The sequence below is a fragment of the Peromyscus leucopus genome, chromosome 9 (genome assembly GCF_004664715.2).
Source record: "Peromyscus leucopus breed LL Stock chromosome 9, UCI_PerLeu_2.1, whole genome shotgun sequence".
NCBI classification, from domain to species: Eukaryota; Metazoa; Chordata; class Mammalia; order Rodentia; family Cricetidae; genus Peromyscus; species Peromyscus leucopus.
The window spans coordinates 55621743-55648289 of NC_051070.1; the positions used below are offsets into that span (position 1 = coordinate 55621743).

Consider the following 26547-nt stretch of genomic DNA (forward strand, 5'->3'; position numbering starts at 1 on the left):
CTCCTGTTCATTTTAACCAGAAAGAATTAGCAATCACTAATCCCTCCTCACCTTTTTTCCCTTTTCCACCTCCTGAATTTGGTGGGGATCTTGCCGTTGTCATTTTTATTTTGTTTTGTTTACAGCCTTTTAAATTGCTATTCAGCAGCTGTCCAGGTACCAGCTGACTTAACAGGGCTGAGCATTTTTTTAGGAGGGAATGAAAGGTATATGGTTGAAGCCACTGGTGTTTGGCTTTTTATCCAAATATAGAATAAAGAAAATGTTATTTTATAATCTGCGTGCTGGAAGCTACAAATATGTTTTAAAAATCTAACAGTTTCTCTTTAGTCAAATGGCAATAAATAAATGGCTTTATTTTTAAATAATGATGACGTCATGAGCCAGATTTAAGGTGACATTTTCTGAGCTAGTTCATTCATAATGGCTCCTTTCATAAGAGTTTTGTATGGAGACATTTTAGCATCATTAAATTCTTATGCACACAGTAGGTCTTCCATGAATGCTTGCCTATAGATCGATGAATCTCAGAAGTTAGAGCTAAATAAAAATCCTGTTTAAATACAAAGGAGTGAATTTTACACTTGGAAGCAAATGTAAATTTTACAATTTTACACTTGGTGCAAATATTTGTCTTTATACAGTTGGCAGTATCTTATAAGCTGGCTATTCTTGTAGCATATCTGTTTTATGAGACCAAACTTTCAGATTTCACATTACCGCAGATATTAAACATAATATATTTCAAAATTAGCAGAAACCTTATGCTCATATTGTTATCTAAAGCATAGCCAGTTTCAAGGCTTAATTAATTTTAATGGGACTCAAATGATTTTGATTTCAAATGGATTTGTCTAAATTTTCTGAGTGTCTACAAAAAGATGTTCATGTGTCAGTTCCCAGCAACCTTACCTTGGCTAACCTCTCAGGGTCCCCTGGGTGCCTTGGGATGACCTTCTGCAGTCTCTGGAAGCCATAGTCTATGGTGGGTTCATTTAAGGCTGAAAGACAACAAAGTGTTTCTTTGAGTACACATCTGGGTTGTAAAGTAATTCTTCTAGGAAGTCCTTCACAGGTATTGGATCAGTTCTGATATTTTCTAAGACTTAATACATGGTGCTACAATCAATTAGGGGAATGTGTTGTTGACATTGGTTAATTCACACGTAAGTTTGGAATTTATACTAAGTCTCCACTTACCATTAAAATAACAAGTCAAAGCTTCAGCATCTCTGCCTTAAGCACACATCCCTGTAATCCTCTGCTCGTTCTCAGGTCATCAGAGTGTTACACAGCCAGTCATGGACCAATGACTCTGTCTTCCCTCCTTCCTTCCTTCCTTCCTTCCTTCCTTCCTCCCTTCCTTCCTTCCTTCCTTCCTCCCTCCCTCCCTCCCTTCCTTCCTGCATTCCAGCCTTCCTGCCTGCCTTCCTTCCTTTCCTCCTTATTTTTCTTTTTCAATGCCAGGGGGTTGAACCCAGGGCCTTGCGCACGCCAGGCTAGCACTTCACCACTTAGCCACACCCCCAGCCCAACTCTACCCCTGTGCCTTAGAAAGACAATGAACTACTTCTGTATCATTTTCCTTTCCTTCCTTCCTTGCTTCTCCTTCCCAAGTGTATCTTCTCGTCTATGTATCCTTCTAATATCCCCTTTTCTTAATCATTCTCTTAAATATTTGCATTCGTATATGATCTTATTGTCATGAATGCAAACTATACTTTCTTAATTGCCAATTATATGCAACTACTCTTGCTTTCTCAGAGGGTCAGGCTCTCCCCACAGCCCTGGAAGGCTCAGGGGGACAGCATTTGTGATGTCTCACTACTGTGTCCCATGGTTAATGACAGAGCCTGACATACATTAGACGTTTAGCTTGGCGACTATAAAACAAGTTAGCGAGTGAGGGAATGTTATAATGGTATTTCTTCTATTTTAAAGAGTTCTTCAGAGTCAGTCCCTTCTCTGTCTTCCTCTTTTCCTTTCCTTTTGTTTAAACTTTAAGGTTTTAAAACTAATATATGACTAAAGCAGAGACAAAGAAAATAATAATAATAATAATAATAATAATAATAATAATAATAATAATAATTTCCCACACTCTTGTTAGGTAACAGCAAACATGGGAGAGTATATTTTTAAATTTTCTTCTTTTCATACATATTTTATAAACACCTGTTGCTACTTGGCTATCAAATGTTACTTCTTCTTTAAACAAATTATAAACCATTTTAATAAATAAAGTCACACATAAACCCACTGCTTAAGAGATGACCAGGGTTAGATACCCCAAACAATACAGGCTATTGCCTTTGTTCTTGGTTGCCCACCAGAACTTGATAGCAAGACCCTATTGCTCAAGACACCATGCACTTTGGTACTAGGTCGTGGAGAGATCAAGTTGGGATGCTTCCTCCCTACTGGCTAGCTTCCATAGTATTAGAAGGTGCTGTGTCATCTGCTTGTGGGGGAGTGAGGAGGAAGAAATCAACAACCTTGCACAGCTGTCAACTATAATAATAACCAGAGTAGAAGATATGCCACTGGGCGCAATAGTGGCAGGAATGTTGTAAGGGTAACCAACCACTTTCTAGTTCTGGTCTGTTCTACTGGAGGAAATACATGCCTGGTACCGTAATCTGGCCAACAACCCATAGTTGGGGTGCTCTTGGCCTTGGGGTAAACCTACTACTTTTTTAATATGATGGTTCTGCTAAATTGACATTCTATTAAACTGTCCTCTAAATTCTTATCTCTCCATCCATAGATTAATTCAGCTCTCAGTCCTCGTCGTAGAAGCTTCTTTGTGTGGTAGTTGAAGCGTGGTCAAGGTGTAGAAGGCAAGTGCTCATCTGCAAATGGGACAACTATAGGATAGGTCTTCCCTTCCAGGCTCAGGGACTGCAGAGGAAGAGGCAGCAGAACGACTCTAAGAGCCAGTGTTTTCTGGCCATGATGGGATCACCGCACTCAGAAACTCCCAGCAGCTGGGTTTCCCAGCACAAGACCTGAGCAACAACATCAAGCTAGTCAATGTTCTGGCATGGAGGAGGGAAGGGCTTCACAAGCCCTCACCCCAGTCCCTCGCTGAGGAGCTGTAGACAGTGTGGCTCCTTTAAGACTGTGGTTCCTGGCGGGTCAACCATGTTCCAGGGGACGGCCCCACACCCGAGAGTATTCAGACAGCACGAATTGGATCCAGTGGGTCATTTTAAAGAGGAAAGGACAGGAAGTGGAGAGCTGGTGAGGAGGTAGGGAGAGGATCTGGAAGGAGTTACAGAGAACAACCCTGAATGGGGGTGGGGGTGAATATAATCCAAAGACATTGTAAGAAATTCCCAAAGAATTATCAAAGTCTATTTTTAAAAGTTGCAATGATGGAATAGGATGGAGTATTTTCACTTTCTACTTCTTTGTGCTGACTGGATTCTGTACTATAAAATTGTACTCCTGCTATAATAAAGAAAATAATGAAAGTATTTCCATTTGGGTGACAGAAAATGGGAAGCCCAGGGTTAGCACCTTCCAGATTTAAACACACATACCTAAAATTACTCTGAGAAATGTGATTTATCCCGCTCCATAGCCTGCTTCAACCCACCTAGTAATGCTGTATGCTCTAAGCTTTCCCTCCGGTGCTTAAGTATTCCTTTATAACATTATTTTAAATTCCTGCATATTTTCCATGACATGCTCTTATAATTTATTTAAATGGCTTCCTAATTTGGGCATTTAATGTGATCCTAATTTCTCACTATTATAAAAACCAAAGCAATAATTATCATTTGTGCATAACTTTAATTACTTCCATCAGAAAATGCCAAAAATTAGAACTACTGGACCAAAAACTATGATTTATATTTAAGGCTTTTCACACATACCATCAAACCACTCCTTGGAAGAATATGTAAATTCACACTCCCTCCCACTATGCATTGAATTATTTCAACTTATAATTTTTTTTTAATTTCAACTGATAATTCTTTATTCATCAGTGAGGTTAATGAATTTTTTTTCTTATGTTGCTACCATTTTAATTTCTGGATTTTTTTTGAGGGGTTTGATACTTTCCACTTTCTTTTCTTTTTCTTTTTTTAATTTGATTTTTTGAGACAGAGTTTCTCTGTGTAGCCCCAACTGTCCTGGAACTCACTCTGTAGACCAGGCTGGCCTCGAACCTGGAGATCTGCCTGCCACTGCCTCCCAAGTGCTGGGATTAAAGGCGTGCACCACCACCGCCCGGTTCATTCTCTTTTCTAATAGAAAGTCACCTCTCTTCCTCTTTACTTTATTATGGTTTGAGTGTGAAATGTCCTCCAAAGACTCTCACATTAGAACACCTCATTCCCAGCTGTTGCTTTATTTGAGGAGGTTGTGGGACTGTGGCCTAGAATGCTGGCCACTGGGGAGAGACTGGATGGGGACATCCATGTCTGCTTCCTGCCTGATGTCTCCCATTCTTGGCAACACTGGATGACCTTCCCTGTCGTGGTGGACTCACACCCTCTGAGTCTTTGGTCAGGATAAACCCCTCCTCCTTTCAGTGGCTTTTGTCATGTGTTTTGTGGAAGTGACAAAGTAATTAATATGATTACATATTAAGGGGTGTGTGTGTGTGTGTGTGTGTGTGATATGTTTGTGTGGTATATGTGCATGTATACATGTATGTGTGATAGTATATGCATGTGTGTGTATGGTAAATATATGTGTGTTTGTGTGTGTGGCAGTATATGTACATGTGTGTAGTATATGTGTATGTGTGTGTGTTTATGTTCAGGTGGAGGCCAGAGCTCAATTTTTATTATCTTCTGTTACATTCCACCTTATTTTTCGAGACAAGACCTCTCACTAAACCTGGAGCTCATTGATTAGTAAGACCAGCTGGTAATGATTCGATGTCTTGTTTAATGAAATGTGTGTGTGCGTGCATGTCCATATGTATGTGTGTGTGTTACTAGGAAAGAAATCTAGCCCTCAAACTTGCTAAACAAGTATTCTACCACTAATTTATATCACAGCCTATTAAATGCTTTTGATCATAATATTTAACATGCCATCCATGATTTTAACTGTAAATCTTTCCATGGTCTTCTTATATTTCTTCATTATTACTTTAGGTGTGTGTGTGTGCGTAGTATATGAGAGTGTGTGCACTGAGTGCAGATGCTCACAGAGGCCAGAGGTGGCAGGTCCTCCTAGAGCTTTACCTAAGATGGTTGTAAGCTGCCTGATGCTGTTGCTAGGAATCGAACTCAGATTCTCTGGAAGAGTAGTACATGCTCTTAACCACTGAACCCTCTCTCCAGCCCTTCTTCTATTTCTAATACTATTTTTTTCCAAGACAAGAATCTTAAGTCCAGCTTCCACACATCCTCCAGAGCAACCCTACACAGTCCAGCACATGGCAGTAAGAGTAGCTATATGCATAGCTGAAATCATTCTGTAAACTTTTTTCCACTTAACCTTGTAATGTCAACAGTCATAGAAGCCTAGTTCCGCAGATGGGCGGCCAGTGGCTGTATTATCAATGCTATCAGTTGCTATTGCCACTATCAAAACACACTAAAGGGTCACTATAAGAGAGGCATTTGCCAAAGTCCTTTTCCCGCATCAGCTCCTTAACCCTTGCTGCCACCCTATAGGCTCTGTCCCCATGCTAAATGCAGTGACAGCTGGCAAAGATGAGATCTGAATGCTGGCTTCTCTCGCTCCCAAACGTGTCCTCTTAACCTTTTCCGCAGGGCAAGCGCCGCGTCCCTCCCTCTGCACTCTGAGCTTCATTCCCAGCTTCAAGGAAAGGACCACAGATGGCTGTGGAGCCTGCCTGGGCCACCTGACTTTCTAGCCACTGATGGGGGTGAAGAAAGGGCACCATTTGGTATCAACCAGCAAATGCAACAGCTGCCTGATGCTGCAGGGCAAACCCACAACGAAATCCTCAGAATTAGCCATTGCCTCATCCCATGTGAGCTCTGCGCTGCTTGTTAGCCACCATGCAGAGTGTCTTGCTTGGAGGAGACTGAAAAGTTAGAGACACGGGGAAACCCATAGTGTGCAGAAGGCTCATGGAAGGGAAGGGTAAGAAGGTTGACTTACGGTCTTTCTTCCTGTCCGCCCCTCCCTTCTGTATCGGGTATATTCACTCGCTTGGGGGCAAGCTCACACTTCCTCACAGGAGAGCAGTGTGGCATCTGGCCACCATGGCCCTCTGCCACTAATCTGTCTTCTCAGTCTTCCCACTAGAAGCTGGGTTCTCTGGCACACCCAACAGTGTCTCTTGAATAGAGTTTATCACACATTTGTCCGCATTGTTTTCCCTAATGGGCTGAAAACCCAGACATAAGGACCCGAAGTCTCACTGAATCCAGAGCACACTTGAAGTAGAAATCATGAATTCCAACCCACTAGGGCCTTTTACAGACATCAAACCATTAGAGAAAGCACCAGACCACCTCAGACTTCCACACTGCAAGGCTGAGTTTGCCGGCATCTACTTCGGTCCCAAACTGACTCCCCAGGCTCTACCTTGAACCCCATCTTCCTCTTCACACTCCCTCTCCCCACCTCCCTGGGTGTTCCCTGGCTTTGGGGATCTGAGGTGAGCCAAGCAAACCTCAATTAGCTAATGAGGTGCCCAAGACCAGCACCAAGACAGTCTCAGAGGACCTAGCAGGTCATTAACTGTCATCATCCCTGTAAATTTACAACCTCCCCTACCACATGGAGTGTGGGATGCTGTGAAGTTCTGCCAGTGCTCTGGCTGACGGGGACAGGGAGAGATGCTGGCATGACAAAAATAGAGTAGATGAAAAATATGCATCAATCTATAGATTCTGTTTACCTATGCCTTTCTTTAGAATATAACATTAAGGTAAAAGGTCATATCCCCACTGAAGTATAATTTATATTTACCTTTTATTTAATAATTACAGCATGGCATGAAGTTAAATATTACAGAAGATAATCAAGGGGGAATTCAGTAGAGAAGACTCTGACATGAGAATTCCATCTTTGCTATACATAGAATGTCTTAATCCTCCACTGGGAATCATTCCGGTTTGCTTAAGGAGTTTAATAACACACAATTCAACTGCCACAGAGTCTAAATCCCATTTGGATCAGCCATGAAAAACTTTCATCAATACCTTGAGATTTCATAACATATCTCCCGAGAGCCTGGATCTTCGGTGTCGTTTCTCATTTTGACTGTGAATATAATATATGAGTTTCCTCACACATCTTGGGCCCAACACAGAGACACAAACTTTAAGAAATGTGTGAAAAGGTTTCTTTTTAAGCAAATAGTATTTAACTAAAAATATCTATGTGGGAACCACTCATAAACCAACAGAAAGCTGGCTAGTGCTCAATAGTAATTCTCCCAAAGGATTGATAATATACATACATATATATTATATGATTTTTTTATATTTTTGTATCTTCAGAAGAGGGACAAGAATCAGATCAGACTTTCCCTAACTTTTGTTCTACTTCTGTTTCCCCAAAATCTGACAGCACTGACGAACGTACAAAAAGAGCTGTTGGTTGGTGCTCTGGAAAGATCTCAGCACAACACTGACATTACAAGAAGTCACTCCTGGGGCTCTAGAGATGGCTCAGTGGTTAAGAACACTTCCTGCTCTTCCAGAGGACCAGAGTTTGGTTCCCAGGACCCACACCAGGCAGCTCACAAGCACCTGTAGTTGTAGCTCCAGGGGATCTGGCATCTTCCCCTGGCCTCAGTGGGTACCCACATACATGTGTCACATACTCACAGGGACATTCACATACACACAATTACAAATAAAAAGCAGTCTTTTAAAAAGAGAAGTCACTTGTGCCCTGACCACTAAGAGTGCAAACCACAAAGATGGCACCGTGGAAGTTATTTGTGGAGTTATTGTAAGAATTTGAGAAAAGAAAAGGGTGAAAGGCTGAGGGCCCCCCAGCTGGATCAGGCCCTCTGAATAGGTGAGACAGTCGATTGGCTTGATCTGTTTGGGAGGCATCTAGGCCGTGGGACCAGGTCCTGTGCTTATTGCATGAGTTGGCTGTTTGAAACCTGGAGCTTACGCAGGGACACTTGGCTCAGTCTGGGAGGAGGGGACTGGACCTGCCTGGACTGAGTCTCCCAGGCTGATCTCAGTCCTTGGGGGAGGATTTGCCCTGGAGGAGGTGGGAATGGGGTGGGTAGACTGGGGGTAAGGGGAGGGTGTGGGAGGGGGGAGAATAGGGGAACCCCTGGCTGGTATGTAGAACTGAATGGTATTGTAAAATAAAATAAAAAAAAATTAAAAAAAAAATTTGCATCACCATAAAAAAAAAAAGAAAGAAAGAAAAGGGTGATAAATGGGGGGGGGGGATCTGAGTGGCCAGTCTGTCTGCCACTCTGGGTTGCTGGCGAATCACAGCACTGGCCTGGGTTTTACTCAGCAGTGAATTACACTTGGATCCTAGAACCATACACAGCCTCTAAGTCTCCATGGGAAGGCAGCAGCTCAGTACTCAGCCGTGTGTCCGCATCTCCATCTGCAGAGAATGGTCCTGCCTTGGATAAGATGTTCACAGAGCCCATGGGCACGGGGGGGGGGGGGCAGCCCCCAGAATCAGAGGACCCCACAGTCCCAGTTCCAGATCCCAGCTCCCTCCAAGAATAAAGAAAACACTTAAAAGGAATCGTGCTCTTTGTTCCAAAACCCACAAAGCCAAAGGAAGCTAGACTCTGCGTCATGGCTACAAGATAAACACTGGCCGTGAAGATGAGTCCACTTGGTGTGCACAGAAAGGAAGGCGAACTCACGGAGCATCCCTGCCTTTTGGCTCCAGTCCCAGACAGTGACTCCGCCAGCAGGGCAGGAAGAGAGGCAACAGCCCAGCTTTGGGAGGACTCCAGACATCTAGGGACAAGTGTCTGTCCTCATGCCACCTTAGAACTTCTCTTTCCTCCCTTCCCTCACAGCACCCATGTCTTCAAGGTCCCTTGACCCTACCTGTTGATGCCTTCCATCACTTGCGTTCCCTACCTGTTGATGCCTTCCATCACTTGCGTTCTCCCTGTTCCCAATCTCGTAACAAATGTCAACCTGTCAAATGTCCTAATAGGGTTCAACAGTCAAAATATACAGGTCGAGTATCCTTTATCCGAAATGCTCGGGGCTGAAGGTATTTCAGATTTTGAATTTTTATTTCGAAAATTTTGCATATTTCTAATTAGATAGCTTGGAGATGGGGCCTACATACGTCTCGGACTTCATTTGCATTCCACGCATATTATATACATGCAGTGCAAAGGTAAGGTTTCACGCAACATTTTTACCGCACTTGAATTTTGACAGGGATCCATAATGGGATGTTAGGTGCAGAAATTTCCACTTACAGCATCGTGTTTATGCCCAAAGCATTTAGGATTTCCGGAGCGCTCCCAGTTTCAAATTTGTAGATTAGGGAGGCTTGAGCTGTGTTAATCCAGAATGCTAAGGCTCCTGAGATAAGACTTTTCACATCTAACCCTATCACAGGATCTGCTTTAGATATCAGCAGTGACCAGTGACACCATCCTTGCCCTTCTGCTCCACCAGGAGAGACTTTGGGAGATTTCTCTACAGATGCAAGGGCAGACTTGTCCTCAAAGACCCCTTGCAGCTTATGACTCTAAGGATCTCGTTTATTTGAATTAGTGACATGCTCTGAGAAATAGGACTGGGGACACCTCAGTCATAAGCTGTTGAGCTGTGCTGCCCTTAACCCCGAGGACACACTGAAATCTCCTCTTGTGTCCATTTGAGTCAATGTAGCAAACACGTAGCAGCAATTAAAAAAAATAAATAAATAAATAAAAGGAATAAAGACAAAACCGGAGTGAATTACTCAGAGGTGGCACCTGCCTTTGTGGACACAGGAGCCAGAACACGGGGGATCCAAAAATGCACGAGAGAAAGATTAGACGGAAGCCTTTGATATTTAATTTCAAATGAAATATTAATTTAATATTTAATTATGCTTTGGTTTCAAGAGAAACCGCAGTCGCAAGACAGATTGTTTGAAGAAGGGAGTAATATACACGGTTAAGGAGACAACTGTAAAAATTAAAGATAAATTTCAAGCATAAACCTAAATGCCACCAGGCAGCAGTTATGCGCATGTGCGAGCTCTGCAGCGCGCACTCAGAATATCGTAGCGGAGAGCACTAGTCCATTAAGGAGTTGGGCGGTGTCTCGTGAAGCAACAGCTTCCTCCTCTGGGTCTGGCAGAGGGGACGTTACCCTTTCGACTAAGCTGAGGAAGCAACTGCCTTTCACGAGAGCTGGGGATATGGGCAACTTTGTGAAAGTACAAACCACCAAGAGGGCTCTGGATCAGCCGGTCTCCAGTTTGAACAGGGATTAATTGTGCTCAGGCTGGTTTGGGATGTCTGAACTGGATATTTTAAGCTGAAAATCAGATTCATTTCTTTGATGGGATTTTTTTTCCCCCATGATAATGCTATGAAGGAGAAAATGAAATATAAAATGGATGAGCTATTAACGTTTGAGATCAAGTTTTCACATCTGCCTGGTACATTTTTATTGAAGGGGGACCCCACACCTCCAGCAGAGCTGGAGCAGGCTGTCTGGGATATGATTTGAGGGGTAGGGTTGCCCAGCTCTCCTCCCAACTGCCACCTCTTCCTGCTGATGGGAAGTTTCTTACAAACAATGAACAGTGGTATTTAATCAACACTTTGAGCTTCTGCTAAAGAAAAAGATAAGAAGTCTTGGGGGACAGAGGGTTAACTACCATAAATTCTTTGACTTTCTATGGTGTCCTCAGTAGCCAGGCCCTCACTGTCACTTGTAAATTTAATTGCACACCTTGTGAAACATCTGCACACAGCCCGGCCAGCTGGGACCTCTGGTCTCTTCTGCTTCTGGCCACCTGTGACCCCACCTGCTTCCCACTGACCCCTACCTGCCAAGGCCATGTTCTCACACTGTCCCTTTCCCTGTCTCCCGAACAACAGTGATCTCACATAATCCAAACAGAGGGATTAAAGGCATAACATGCCGAGTTTTTCAGACAGAATTCATATTTTACAGACAAGGAGACTCACAAAAGGCCATTGCTGGGCAAAGAGCCCTGAGGGGGAAGTCACCCGGACTCAGCACAGCCACAGCGTACCCTCCTGCCATATGCTTACCATGGGAACTGTGTCCATGTCCTCACAGCTCCGTGCATAATCACCCTTGCAGATGTAAATGACTTCACCCTCCCTTTAAAGTAAGCAGATCTCAAGTGTGTGTGTGTGTGTGTGTGTGTGTGTGTGTATGGTTCTGTGCATGCAAGAACACATGTGTGTACACACACATGAAGGCTGGAGGTTGACCTGAGTGTCTTCCTCAGTTGTTCCTCTACTTCTATTTATTTACTCATTCATTCATTTATTTTTGAGATACAGTCTCTCTCTCCCTGAGCCTGACCCAACTAGGATGGATGTCCAGGGACCCTCCTGTCTCCGCCTCCTCAGCACTGGGATTACAGGTGCACACCAGCATGCCTGGCTTTTTCCTGTGGATACTGGAGGTCCAACCTTAGGTTCTCACGCTTTCCTGGCAAGCACTCTATTGACAGAGGCATCTCCTAGCCCCCTCATTTTTCTTTAGGTTAGAAAAATGCTGCAAAGAATGGCTGCAAGACTCTGCAAAGCTGGGGTAAGGGTCGCAGGGTGTCAGGAGGTGAAGGCCTTGCGGGGCAAGCCTAGAGATCTGAGCTTAATCCCTGGAACCTATTGAAGTTTAAAGGAAAGAGCTGACTCCACACCATTGTCCTCTAACCTCCATATATGCACCATGGTGTGCAAGCATCTGCACACCACACACACACACACCACACACTGCACACATAATACACACAACACACACACAATACACACAACACACACATACACACACCACACACTGCACACATAATACGCACAACATACACAATACACACAACACACACAACACACATACACACACCGCATACCAAACACACACAACACACATACCACACATACAACACACATGCACATAACACATACAATATACATACAACACACACACATACAATGCACACAACACATACAACACATGCACACAACACACTCATGTACACAACACACACTCACACAACATACACTCAACACACATGCACAGAACACATACAACATACGCTCAATACATATACGCATACAACACACACAACACCCATACAACACACACACAACATGCACACCACGCACACAACACACACACACAGTAATATAAATACTGTTTTTCACTATGGATGAAGGTGCCTGCCTCTCATCTTGGTCACTCTGCTTATCCAGCAGCAACCCTCCAGGCTGCCCTGTGCCCCAGACGCAGGTGGCACCATCCCAGAAGACAGAGCACTGTCAGGATGAGGACTGAGCTTTGCAATTAGCTTGGATGGAACCTAATTGGCAACCATGGGCAGGTGACTTAATTTGTCTGTGCAAAGGGTTTCTCACCTAGGAAGCTGAGGCACTAATAAAACTGTCATCACAGGGAAAGGTGGTGGTTATTAGAGGCCACAAGAAGAGTCCGGCCCTGTGAGCTCAACAGACGACAAGCGTAATTACTAAACTACAACAGCTACTTTTTCCTTACGAGTTTTGTCTTACGATAGAATTTATCAGAGACTTAACTTGCCATCAAATGTACAGCCTGGGGCTGGGGTGTGACTCAGTGGGGGACGTGAATGTTGCACAAGCGTGAGGGTCTGAGTGTAGATCCCCAGAACCCACATAGAAAGGCAGGCAGGGTGGTATGCACTTGTAACCCTAGACGTGAGGAAAGGTAGGAATAGTGGATCCCAGGGGCCCCTATGCCAGCCAGGACAGCTGACTCAGGAAGTCCCGGTTCAGTGAGAGAGCCTGTCTAGAAAAGAAGTTAGTGAAGTGATGGAGGATCAACCAATGGCCTACACACACCCTCCTGGGCAAGCACAGTCATGCATAGATGCATCATACATACACACACACACACACACACACACACACACACACACTCACACACCCCTCATGGGCAAGCACATCCATGCACACATGCAGAACACACATACACACATACACACACACACACAAACACCTCATGGGCAAGCACATCCATGCACGCATACATAACACATACCTCATGGGCAAGTACACACATGCACACATGCAGAACACACACACACACACACACACACACACACACACACACACCCTCATGGGCAAGCACAGCCATGCACAGATGCATCACACACACACACACACACACACACACACACACACACACCCCTCATGGGTAAGCAAACCCATGCACACATACATAACACACACACACACACACACACACACACACACACACACACACACACCCTCATGGGCAAGCACAGCCATGCACAGATGCATCACACACACACACACACACACACACACACACACACACACACACACACACACAGAGCATGTAGCCTGGATTCGGTAAAGAACCATAGGAACAGCAGTAAAAAGTGGGGCTCATCTATCCCCAGTCTTCAATAACCTGCTGTCAGCTCACACATGCTGATCTGTGGATAACACGAGATTACAATCAGAGGACAGCAGCTACACACACACACACACACACACACACACACACACACACACACACATGCCATGCTCAGGACAGCCTTTCCTTGTAAGCTTGCTGCCACATCGAGGAAAGACAGCTGAGAACTCTGCCCAGTCAACCACCGCGTCCTGCCGGTACCCGGATGACCTTTCTCATTGCCAGTTGTCTGCAGAAAAGTCTTCCCGAAGAGCAGAGGAGGGGGCCTCCTCCCTGCTCAGCCTCAGCTGGCATCCCGCCTCTGGGTCTCAAAACCAGACAGAGGCAATTGGACTCTTCTGATGAGCTGAGTCCCGTGTGACTCTCAGCTCCAAAGCAGCAAGTTGCGGGTTAGCAAACCGTGGCTGACGGAAAACAAAGCTGCAAAGTCGCATGTGGGAAGAAACTGTTGATTCTCTGAGCCCTGATGTCACTAGTGTGGTCCTTGGCAACGGCGGCCATGGGGAACTGATTGTCACATTCTACTCAATGGTAACAGGTATATTTGATGGGTTAAGCTTCATCATGGTGGTGCTTCCATGAATCATCTGCAGCTGGACTGTGGACCACAAAGCTGTATGAGTGGGAGTGGGTGGGGCAAAGGAGGAGATATTTACTGATCTCCCTTCCTGCCTCCTTTTTGCATCTCCATGTTGGAAGTTCCACCTGAGAGTAAACATCACTATGGTGTCCAGGATGACCTGCTCCCAGTCTCCTGAGAACCTTCCCAGTCGCAAAGTCTCTGAGGCAGTCGCCTGAGCAGAATCCAGGTCTCCTAAATTCATTTCTTTCTTTAAATGCAGGTACTGAAATCCTCCAAAAGTGGGATTTGATGGTTCTTATGATCCATTCAATTCGGGAGCCACCCATGGAAAAAATCATATAACTGAGGCTCAGGGACACTGGGGTCTTAACAGAAGGCCAAGAAAAAGACACACCACAGCAAGAGAAGCCTCGCTGACTGAGCAAGCGCATCTTCTAGACCCATCCCACTTTGTCCAGCACAGCACTCCAGGTTTCGAGTTGTCTTTTGCTCTGAGACCTGGGGTGAGTTTTCACGCGTCACTGTAAGAATGAAGTACTTTGTCTGGACCTACAGCAGTTGTGAATACCCTCCCACAGGGAAGCCCCAGATGTGGAACTGAAAATGGAGGGTGCTTGGAGAACACAGATGATAGACCCCACCCCAGCTGTGGGAGGCCAGGCCAGCTAGACATGCAAGAGGCCTTTACCTATCCCTCCATAGTAAAAGTAGCCACACTTCCATGGGCTGGCTAGAGTGAGGACCCAAGTCTGGTGGAGAGCTGTCTTCTTCAGTCTACTGTGGAAGTCATTGCCCTTCCAGCTATTCACCGAAACTAAATTGACTTTCACGACGGTACTTTGATTTAGCAAGGAAAACAACTGGGCACAAACCCATTTCCTGGGGTCCCGGACTCCTCTGTGGATGACACTGTTTTCTTTTGGTCACCAGTAAGAGTTGCATTTGGCTCAATGACCTCAAGGTGGAAGAATGTCACAGTCCTTAACTCTCCTAGACAGTGTTTGTATCTCTAGTTTCTTCTCTCAAATAAAAGCATCAGATGCAGAGTCCCGACCCTTCTCCCGCTGCCTGCCTCTTGAGGCCCCTCCCTCTCAAAACCAAAGAGAGCCCCTGACTTCTGGCCACAAAGACCATCTTTGTACCCTAAGAGTCAAGTTTAGTAACATATGCTTTCCATATTTAAGCATATATGACATGGAAGTTTTTACCTTGCATTTTTTGTCAAAATCACAAATAGACACATTAATCAGCATGAAAAAATTAAAAATACCAATACCTAAAACCACGATTGCTTACTTGTATATTGGTACAACTATTCTTACATTTGTCAAAAGTTTATTATGCTGTGCAAACAGAGCAGGTAGACCATGTAGCTTAGGCTGGCCCCGAACTTACGATGCTCCTGCCTCCGCTTCTTAAGTGCTGGGATAAAAGGTGTGTGCTGCTGTGCTCAGTACAAGCTTTTTAAATTATTATTTGGAAAGGTGGGTTTTTTTAAAATGTATTCAAGGATGGCCTCAAATTTACTATGTACCTGAGAACAGCCTCCTGCCTCCACCTCCCAATGGTGGGATTATAGGCATGCCCCACCACGCCTAGCAGGCTATGCACAAGTTTTTAAAAAACCTAAATCACATGTGTCTTTCACGTAAATAAGCTTCCATCAACAGGATTATTTTTGATGTTTAAAATGTATAAACATGTCCCATGTTGATTTAATGAATCCCTCACTGGGCACCAATGCTATTTTTAATTTTTTACTCTTATAGATAGAACTCCATTGAAGAGCCCAGAGCAAATTCAGTTATTCTCTAAGTAGACATTTCTGAGAGTAAAGCCATTAGATCATGAGGTGTGCACATTCATCAGGGCTAGAAGGAGCCAGGAATGCATCTCTAACCATCCAGCTCCCTGCTGCCCTGTAGGAGAAGTCCCCACCTGTATATTTTCATTTGCTTAAAAAAATAAATCTTTGCCACCTAGATATGCAAAAAAATCTACAGTGCTCTTCTTGCTCTTATTTGCATTTCTACAATTATCAGTAGATTTAAAATAAACTCATTGATTCTTTCATTCCTTGCTGGCTTCCTCCCTTCCTGATAATGAAGCTTCCTGTAGCTTCCTGTAGCTGAGGCTGGCCTCAAACTCATTATGTAGCTGACGATAACTTTGAACTCATAATCTTGCTGCCTCTCTTCCAAGAGCTGAGATTACATGTGTGCACAACCATGCCAGTCACATCCATGAATTACTGATGATCTTATTTGCCTCCTTCCTCCTTGGTCTTTGTCTTCATCTCTTAATATGTAAGAGACTCATGTTCACTTCTTTATCCACAATGCAATAAAAAGGCAGTTGGCAATAGGAGGTATAAATTCTTTTGCTCAACAAATGGATGAATCTTCTTGTACCTAAGATAGTATGTTTTTCAGAACTAAAGATGTTCCTGGTGTTGTTTTTAATGCTTGACATTTTGATGGTCCAAATTTTACTTTTTATATTGTCCCATCTTCTTTTTATTTTTACTCAGTGGTCTCTTTTTAGGGTTCAGATGAGCAAGGTTCAAGATAATAAATATGTTTAGTTGTATAATCTTTTGACATATCTACATTTTAATGAACAATAGTTAATGTGAAAATATTTCCAGTTGACAATGTCACCCTGAAATATGAGTCTTTCTTCCTGAATCTTTTTAACCAGTTGGCCTATCATGTTGTGTAAACCTTCTATCTTTCCCACATTGTCATGAGAAAGCTCCCCAGCATGCTGATACTTAAGTATTGACACACTGGATGTGTGCAGAAAGAGTTTATTTTCAGATTTTCCTCTTCTGCTAATGGACATTTCTATACACCCCTGCACAACCCTATAGCCTTTAGTTATTAAACCTTAAAATAGTTTTAATGTCTGGAGGGGCAAAGCCCTTTTATTTTTCAAACTTGGGGGTTCTAGTTTAGCGCCTTTCCAGATGAACTTTGTATAGTTTTCCCCAAACATTTTGTTAGTATTGATTGGCATTGTGCTAAATGTTTTCATTAATCGACATCTTTACAATATTAAATCTTCCCACCTCTCAGCCAGCTGGAAGTATTTTGTCCTCCCTCTGAACTCCCCTAGCACTTTAGACCTTAAAAAACATCACTTTCCAACTCTACCCACCCAATTTTTCAAACTGGAAACCTGAGCACTGTCTCCATCCCTCCGCTTTGTAACCGCCACCCCAGCCAATCAATCATCAAGTCCCGTCCATGCTACTTCCTAAATTCCATTCACTTCTGCCTGTCCCCACCACCAGCTCTGGAGTCCAAGCTGCTGTCATTGCCAGTCTGGGCCACCACCGTAGCCTCCACGTGACCCTCAGCACCCACACTGCCGTCTAAGCCATTCTCTGCACCACAGCCAGAAAGACCGTGTGTGTGTGTGTGTGTGTGTGTGTGTGTGTGTGTGTGTGTGTGTGTGTGTGCTCACATATATGACTGCATGTCTGTTCATCTGTATGCCTGTGTGGAGGCCAAAGGTCTACACTGAGTGTCTTCTTCAATTGCTTCCTTTTTTGAGACCAAGTCTCTTGATAAACATGGAACTCACCAATTAGACGGAACTGGCTGGCCAATGAGCCCCAGATGCCCTCTTATCTGATTTCCCATACTACCATGACTAGATTCTTTTAATGTGTATTCTATGCTTCAATGTCAGGTCCTCATGCTTATCCGGCAAGCACTGTGCTGACTGAGCCAGCCCCCAGGCCCAATATTGCCTTTGAAAAGGCAAACCTGATCACAACAGTATCATACCCAATAGTATTCGATGAGCTGAGAGAATACTCCTGGGTGACCTAGTCTCTACCCTGTCAGCTTGTCCCCAGACTGTCCTACATCCAGGCCTTCTGTCTTGTTCATGGTGTCAATCAAATATAAAGCTTGAACTTCCTGTCGTAAGCCTCCTGCTTGGCTTATTCTGAGTTTTCCACAACACTTAAGTATGAGAATACTCAATTTATCTCAGCATTTGGGAGGCTAAGGCCTGAAGACCTCAAGTTCAAGGCCACTTTAAGCTATATAGTTAAACCCTGTTTCCAAAACAAATACACAAAAACAATTAAAATGCAGTTTCTCTAACAGCCAGTTCCAGCATCTCACACAAGTATTAGCATTCATCACACTTGCCATTCCTTGTTCACGCCACAGGCCACAATAACACCAATGTGAGAATAAAAGGGATATTGATGACACATTCTGAGCATGTATCTAATATACTGCTTACTGTCGACACACTCCACCCGGAGTTGTTACAAAGACCTGGCTTTCCAGCTTGCAAGAGCAGGCGATTGAATTTCCAGGAAGCTACAGTGTCACACAATAGCTTAGAATCACGGTGGGAAGAGTGTCCGCACCATGAAAATCGGGAAGGACCGCAAGCCCACGTTTGTTTTGAATCACTTGGAGAGCCAGCTGTTCAACCTTTACCATGGTGCCCCAGCCTCCAGCACACTGTTCCTGGGTTCTCTCCTCAGCCCTGTGGCATACCTATCCTACTTTATAAGATGGAGAAAAGTCTTTAGCAGGCGAGTCAAGCTGTGGGTCCCAACATTCTGACTCTACAGCATGTACAGCTCACCTTCACATCTTAGTGTCTGGGAAGGTGAGAGCCTGCAGGTCTGCTGTGTCCCGAGTATGAGTGTTGAGCACGGTATGCATGCTCAGTGTATATGAGGCTAAGCATCATGCATTCTCAATGCATACAAAAACCATGGCAATGTCAGTAACGCATCAGCAAACCAAAAACAATACATGGTACAAGCACATCTTAGTAAACTAGGAGGACAGATCTTTGCTGACACTGACACTTAGGTATACCACACATCAGCGATGACTTCATGGGTTTCTCTTCCACTAGGCACCATGTTTGTTTCCAAGAACTATACATCTTCAGCTGGGAAACTACTGCTTTCAAACGCCCCTCTATCATTCCCTCCTCCAGGAAGCCTTTCTAGATTTCCCCCAAGTTAGTCCCTCCCTGACAGATATTCCACCAACCCCTTTTGCTTTTACATATTTTATGAGACTTGACCTAATTATTGGGATCCAGGATATCCATCTTCTCTTCTAGGAAGATATAGGATATTGAGGTATCCTGATGTTACTGGTTTTGATTCTTGAACATAATTTTGAACATGTTTTTATTCAGTGACTACAGAGAGTCAGAAGTTAAGAGATTTGACCAGAGCCAAGGTGGGTTTTGGCCATTAAATGCAGCTAGGAGTCAAAGCCCCAGCTTTCAGAGGAGTGTGCAAACACATAGACACTCACACATATACATCCCATCTGGCTCTAAGTGTCTCAGTCCCATGAGAACTGAGATCATCCCCAACTTCAGTAGAGAGTTGAAGGCTGGCTGCAAAGTACTTGTTAGAGTACGTACCTGCATCTCCCAAGTCTAGACCCGTCATCCACCCCCAGGGGAACTTGGACCACACACTGCAGATGCCAAGTAGGTGTTAAGTGTCCTGGAGTTAGAGTCTTCTTCACCAGACCTCAGGAACAGTCCATACTCCCAGGCTCCTCCTCCCCCAATTCCTCCTCTTGGACTCCTCCTCACTGTTCTCAGCCTTCCTTGTTGGAATCCCAAGGGGCCTTCTCCAGCTTCTTTCCATTGTGGAGCAATAGATTCCTCCCATCCGTGGCAACACCCATCCTGCAGTTCCTACTCTCGTCTAGATATACCTTAGCTCAGCGTCTTCTGCATTCCCCACATCCTGCCTGCCTGCCTGCCTGCCTGCCTCATTCCCGCTGCTCCCCACCGCAGGACTCCATCCTAATGCTCTAGCCTTCTTGCTCCTGCCCAGTGGCACTGGGCTCCTTTTCATCTCTGGCTCATCATCCTGCTGTGTTCATTGCCAGGCACACCCCCATCACTCCAACTGCCAGCTCTGTGGGGCTATGGAGTAGTAGGAAAGCAATATGAATGGATCCCAGAGGCGGGCAGAGGTAAGGGTGGGGGTGGATGTCCAGGGCTTGTCCCTTCCTGTGATACTGTTCTGAGCTCAATGTGCCTTCCTCAGAGTGGCCTCCCGCTGGCCCGCCTGAGGCTCCTCATCTTCTACCCTTCTTCACACCTGACTGCAATCACACCATTCATCTCTTTGCCATCTGCCTTGGACCCTAGAATGTCCACTTCCTAGCGGCACTTTACTTCCCTCACTTCCATACCTCATAGCTAGAGTTAGGTTGTTCCACAAAAGGCATAGACCAGCCGGGCGGTGGTAGCGCATACCTTTAATCCCAGTACTCGGGAGGCAGAGCCAGGCGGATCTCTGTGAGTTTGACGCCAGCCTGGGCTACCAAGTGAGTTCCAGGAAAGGCATAAAGCTACACAGAGAAACCCTGTCTCGAAAAACCAAAAAAAAAAAAAAAAAAAAAAAAAAAAAAAAGGCATAGACCAATGGGTGAACGGTACCCTGTTGGGAGCTATAGCAACAGCTTTTCTTTCCCATTACTTGCTGTCCTCACTGAATCCCATGACACGAGCCCACGCCGAGCTCTCTTCCTGAAGCTCACACTTCTTCCAATGGACTCTTTGTATTTTGAATTTAGAAAGTCTCTGCCTGCGCTGGGCAGTCAACCAACTGCTCCCTCCAAAAAGCTCCTAAACCTCCAGACAGGGAAGGACCAGTGTCCCATGTGTCACCTGTGCTCCTCACCCAGAGCATGCAGTCATTCAACTGATTTATTTGGAGTCAACAATTCAAAGGGGATGTTCAGTGAAAGCTGGATGGTTGGGTGGATTTTACTTTTGTAAGGTTCTAAAATACTTTGCACCACTCTACTGGGCAACGTTCTTGAATCACTGTCAAGAGAACTCACAGCCAATAACTTTGATTATGTTTATCTGATTGCTCAGATGAAAGGCTGCTCCATCGTGGCTGTAAAGAGATTAGTTTCTAAGGGCATGTTCCCAAAGTGAGCTGCCATGGCCATCCATCAGACCATACAGAAGCCTCTCGGGTAAAGTTCAAATTTGGAATTGAGTCTGAATGTTCCCATTTCATGTCTGTCACTCCGTCCATTCTTCCTTCAGTACCAGAAAGACCTAGAGTAACTGGGCTGATTAGAGAGATACTGGTAACTGGAGCAAAGACCAACTAGGAACCAGCTGTCTTAGAAGTCATTTTCTTTCTTACCTGTGTAAATGAACCTGCCTGGGGCTCCTTTGCAGAACTGTTTGGATTTGTAAGATAGTGTCACTTCCACAACTCCAGGGATGTGCCGGGGAGGGGTCTGTACTCTGATGGCATGAGGGGTTATAAGCTGAGAAGGGGAGAGACAGGAAAGACAGTCACTAAACAAACCACCAAAGAGGCCGCTGCTTATGGCCTCATGTATCAGTTTGGCAATTGCCAAACCCAGCTCATCACCCATGCTTTTCTTTTGGTAATGTGCTTAGTTGGTTTTGCTGATTATAAATTGTAAGTCAAACACATCCAATTTAGAAAATTTGGAATTTACAGAACTATGCAAAGAAATTTAAAATTATATTTTATGCAGAGACAACCAATATTAAGATCTGGTATGTTGCCCAGACATTTCAATGGCTGTGTGTCACAGAATTAGATTATACATATTCACTGTTACTCTGACTTTTTCCCACTCATCATCATAGAATAAACATGCTCTTCTCTGGTATCATTAGAATTTTTCCAAAACATAATTTTCAATGGTAGAAAGATACCTTAACTTTTTTCTCCATCACTCTCCTATGAGCCAATATTTAGACTAATTTTTTAACCATCTTATATAATACTGCAATGGATATTTATCATTTTAAGGAAGTCATTCCTCAAATGTTATGACTTCCATGTCTTGATGCCCTGGGTGTCTTGCTCATAGTAGGTACACAGACTGAGTGTTCATGGGGCTGCTGCACTAGGAATTGCTAGTTCCCCCAGACCAAGAGAATCATGGAGCCAAAGGAGATCATAGAAGCAAATGGCTTCAACCTACCTCACTCCATACAAGCATGGTACCAAACACAACTTGGAGACCATCAAAAAAGTTGTCACCAATGATGATTACCATGGCTCCTCCTGTGGTCCAGCCCTCACTTGGGCTGATGGCTTTGATGCAGGGTGTAGCTGGGAAGACGAGAAAGAACAGAATCAGCACTGTGTCCTTTGTTGGTGATGTCTGGAGTTTGGGAAAGGTACTGTCCTGGAAAGCTGTTGGTCATTCCAAGAAGTTCAAGTTGAGCTATGTTGATTTGCCATCCTTCCCTAATTGGATGTTGGTTTTAACCAGGTCATTAAAGCTTAATGAGTTGGCCATTATGTATGAAAGACTGAAACACTTAGCTAATTGTGCAAAGGGTGTTTTTAAAACTCTGTTGTTTTTGCCCATATTTTTATACGTTGATCACTCTAGAAAAGTGTAAAGCCCTTTTCTCCCCACCTCCTCTGCCCTACAATGTTAAGATTTACAAGGCTTGTTAACAGGCTGGGGAGAGAAGGAGGAAACAGGATCTATCGCAGTTGAAGGGTTTGCTCAACCCCACCTAGAGACAACCTCTACTCACTCTCCCAACTCTGTGGACCGGGGTTTCCTCCCTTCCTGCATATGTTCAAGGCCCCTGGACTTTGCATCCCGACAGGAACCCAATACGGTGTTCTGGCCATAACTAAAGTCAATCCATCACTCCATTTCCAAAGTTGACAGGGTCAAAGGTGGAGGAGAACTTTGGCAGGACTCCAAAAACATGAGCCCCCCTTTGAACGGCCAGTCAATCACATCCAATCAGTCAAAAGCAACTGGAAGGGCTCAGAGCTCTGAACTCTGGGATTTTCTTCTTCCCCTTCAGTGCCCACTGTGGGAGAATTAACACCACTCCAAATTCTTTACCGATTCAATCATTTTCTTTCAGTTCATTAATTCCTATTTAAAATGATATAAGATACATTTTAAGGGCTGAGTTGGGAAGAGGGCTGGCGGGGAACATATAGGAAAGCATCAACATTAAAATCAAAGCTGGGTTTGACTCTTGTCTATATCATGAGGTTTTCTAACACCAGTAAGTGTGTGGGGAGGCAAAAAAAAAAGGGGGGGGGGGAAGGGAGGCAAATGAGATGGAATTCACTCAGGTTTGTCAGGTTGTCCATGGATATACTTTAATTCTTTGGACAACTTGAAATTTAACAGTTACCAGTATTTCTAATTAGTTTAATGCACTTGGAAAACTACCCAGAGCAGCCCATGATTTCTTCTTGTCCAAGCAAACAAAAATCAATTAGTGTCAGTTTCACTCCACACATTGTTTTGTTTTGCCCACAATCTGTTTAAGGGCACATCTGACACTTATTCATACACGTCTGGCACTGTACTGTTCCTGTTTAACTAAGATGTCATAGGCCTGCGATTGCCTGAAATACCAGCCTCGCTGAAAGAAAAACACGGATTGGAATGGAAGAGACAGAGAGGGGCAGGAACCTGAGTGCTGGCTGGGAGTGGAGTGGGGAGGACCGCAGTCAGCTGATGGTGCAGACTGCAGTCAGTGTTTACAGCAGCACGGGGCGGGATGTGGCTCAGGAAGTAGAGTGCTTGCTTAGCATACAAGAGGCCCCATGTTCGATCCCCAGGACCGCACATACTGAATGTGATGGTAGACGCCTGTAATTCCAGCACTAGGGAAGGAGAGGTAGGAAGATCAGGAGTTCAAGGGCGTTTCTCAGCTAGATTTGTGAGTTCTAGACCAGCCTGGGCTAGAGGCTTTGTCTATAAACAAACAAACGATGCAAACTAGGTCCGAGACACTTGATCTGCATTGGCTCCCGGCCCTACCTTCTGACGGGTCAAGCCGTCTCGCTCTCCTTCCGTGCTTAGAGTTGTTATGTACAAACATGTTGTCAGATACAGCAAGCACATGTCCGTCCACATTTACTGTTGTTGACAACACAACCTGCATTTAAAGCAAAAAAGGGAGAGCTCGGTCAGTCTTACACCAGGTTGTCGACGTATCGGGAACCCTCGTGGAAGGCTTCCACAAGGCAACGGGGAGACAGGACAGAATTTTGGAGTGGAACAAGAGGCAGTCGTTGGCCCACCGGTTTTCATTTTCATGTCTTTGAGTTCAAACTCTGTCTCTGCCATGACAAGGGAAATGAACTTTCTGCCTGCTGGTTCCAGGAACCTCATCACCAGCGGGACTGTCCTCCAGCCGCGGTCACAGGGGCAGACAGTGCAATACAAGAGCTAAAAGCCAGCACCTCCATCAAGGAGGCTCACATCTCCAAGCTTGGAAACGGGGATCCTGCGCCTCAGATGGGGTCATTGGAACACTGGCTGATCAGTTGTCTCCAGTGTCCCTGTGCATGAGTGAACAGTGATAAAGACTCTGTGAGGAGATAAGGTTCTCCAAGTGCAGTGTGGGAGATACTGGATGTTTAGTGTCTAGCTGGAGGAAAGGGGAGGGGTGGGTGTGGAGTGATGAAGAGCAAGAACTTGGAGTGAAAACTGAATCGAAATCCCGGGCCACTTCCCCTAACGGAAACCCATGGACAGATCACTGAGCCTTTTCAAAAATCTCAGTTTTTCCTATCTAGGAAACACAAATAATGCTGTCTGCCTTGCAGGCCTGAATGAGATCAAATGAGCTGGTGCATGCAAAGCATTTGGCACAATGTGAAACACAGGCCAAATTATAATGACTTGTGTCCCGTTCACCTCCCTCCTGCCTCTATTTCCCAGTTACTGAGATGGATGGCATTATCCATTGCAATTCTAAACTCTGGAGAAGGTTCTAGAAAGGGAGATATTAGCATTAATAATCACAGCAACTGGAAGGCCTAGCCATACGGCTGCTCTCAGAGGACTGCAGGATGGCAGCTAATACATACTGCAAGCCAGGCACAAACGCCATGGGATTTAATGCTATCATATATATCCTGCTACTTAGATTGTGAAAGAAGCTCGAAGGCAGAGCTGAGCAAAGAGGTGGAAGAGAGCATGCCTGGCCACACCTACCACCCTCGGACTTGACCCAGGAAGAAGAGTGTCCCGGATGGAGCACTGCTTCTCAACTCACGTGGCTGTGCACAGCAGCTTTTCTGCGGCTCTTTGGAGAAAGAGACTTGTTATGCGCATGCTCATGAATATGTATATTTATCTTTCCAGGAAGGGCATTGGGTAATCTCACGAGCTGTGCTTCCGAATGACTCTTTCTGCCCATGGCCCCACTGCAGTCTCTGGGTAGCCACCGGTAATTGTCCTGCCACGCCTTCCCAACTTGTTAAATGACAGAGGAGGTCGGAGGAACCCGACCTTGCTCATATCTTAATATGGAATAATTCACTGCTACTCAAAAACGCTTTTTATTATGAAATGATTTCAAGCAAATAAAACGACAGACCAGCATGATAAAATTTGGGACCCCATCATTCAACTTCAAAGCCTGTTCAAATGTTGCTGCTCTTGTCTAGACCGTGGTCACCTCCCCATTCCCTATATCAGGAAAAACCAAGGTATTCAAGGTGTGAGGGCATCAAGGTACAACTAACTTCACTGCATAATCCATTCTCTTATCATGAGATAGAATATTTTATCCCTTCAGAAAATGATTTCCTATCACTTCCCTGTCAGGTATAATTCCAAGCAATAGTCATCTCTCCATTTGTTTTCTTTTGCCCTGAAGAGAATTTCAGGGACGTGTGTGTGTGTGTGTGTGTGTGTGTGTGTGTGTGTGTGTGTGTGTGTGTACATGCACATGTGTGTTCCTTTGGTTTTTTTTTGTTTTTTTTTTGTTTTTTTTTTTTTTTGTTTTGTTTTTTCGAGACAGGGTGTGTGTTCCTTTGTATGTAAATGCATATGTAGGCCAGAAGTCAACCTTGGGTGGCATTTCTCAAGAGATAGCCACCTCGTCTTTTCTCCATCTTCCCCTGGTCTAGAGCTCAACAATTAGACAAGGCTAGCTCAACAGCACCCCTAGGGACCTTCCTTGTTACCACCTTCCCATTTCTGGGATTATAAGCACATGCCATTACATGTAGCTTCTTTAAAATGTAACTTCAAACTCAGGTCCTTGTGCCTCCATGGCAAGCATTTTACTGACTGAGCTATCAGCCAACTGGATAGCTTTTAACATTTTGTAAGACTTATAATTTAATAGGTTTAAAAGAATCCCCAGGACCTGTGGCTCCACAAATCACTTCGTGTAGCCACATTCTGTGGGCCTGATGTAGCCTATATGAAAATTTTACATGGATGTCAATGAGTTTCAATCATTCAACTCCGCAGATAATCACTGAGCTCCAACTACACATTAGGAGTCATGACAGGCCCTGGGGACTCAGAGAACAAACTTAAAGAAACCTTGGTTGTCATTCAGAAAATTATCGCCCATATAATTGCG

The 26547-nt window shown here is 44.5% G+C and overlaps 1 protein-coding gene across 1 annotated transcript in view; it reads right to left on the reverse strand.

Annotated features, from left to right (window-relative positions):
* The window catches only part of Ebf2 (EBF transcription factor 2), a 195228-nt gene that overhangs the window by 19766 nt on the left and 148915 nt on the right, over positions 1–26547 (reverse strand). The window contains exons 8-11 of the mRNA XM_037208440.1: positions 23982–24099; positions 22155–22285; positions 21335–21461; positions 913–1001 (exon numbers count right to left, since the gene is read on the reverse strand). Of these exons, the coding sequence (XP_037064335.1) occupies positions 913–1001; positions 21335–21461; positions 22155–22285; positions 23982–24099 (465 nt within the window). The remainder of the gene's footprint in view (positions 1–912; positions 1002–21334; positions 21462–22154; positions 22286–23981; positions 24100–26547) is intronic.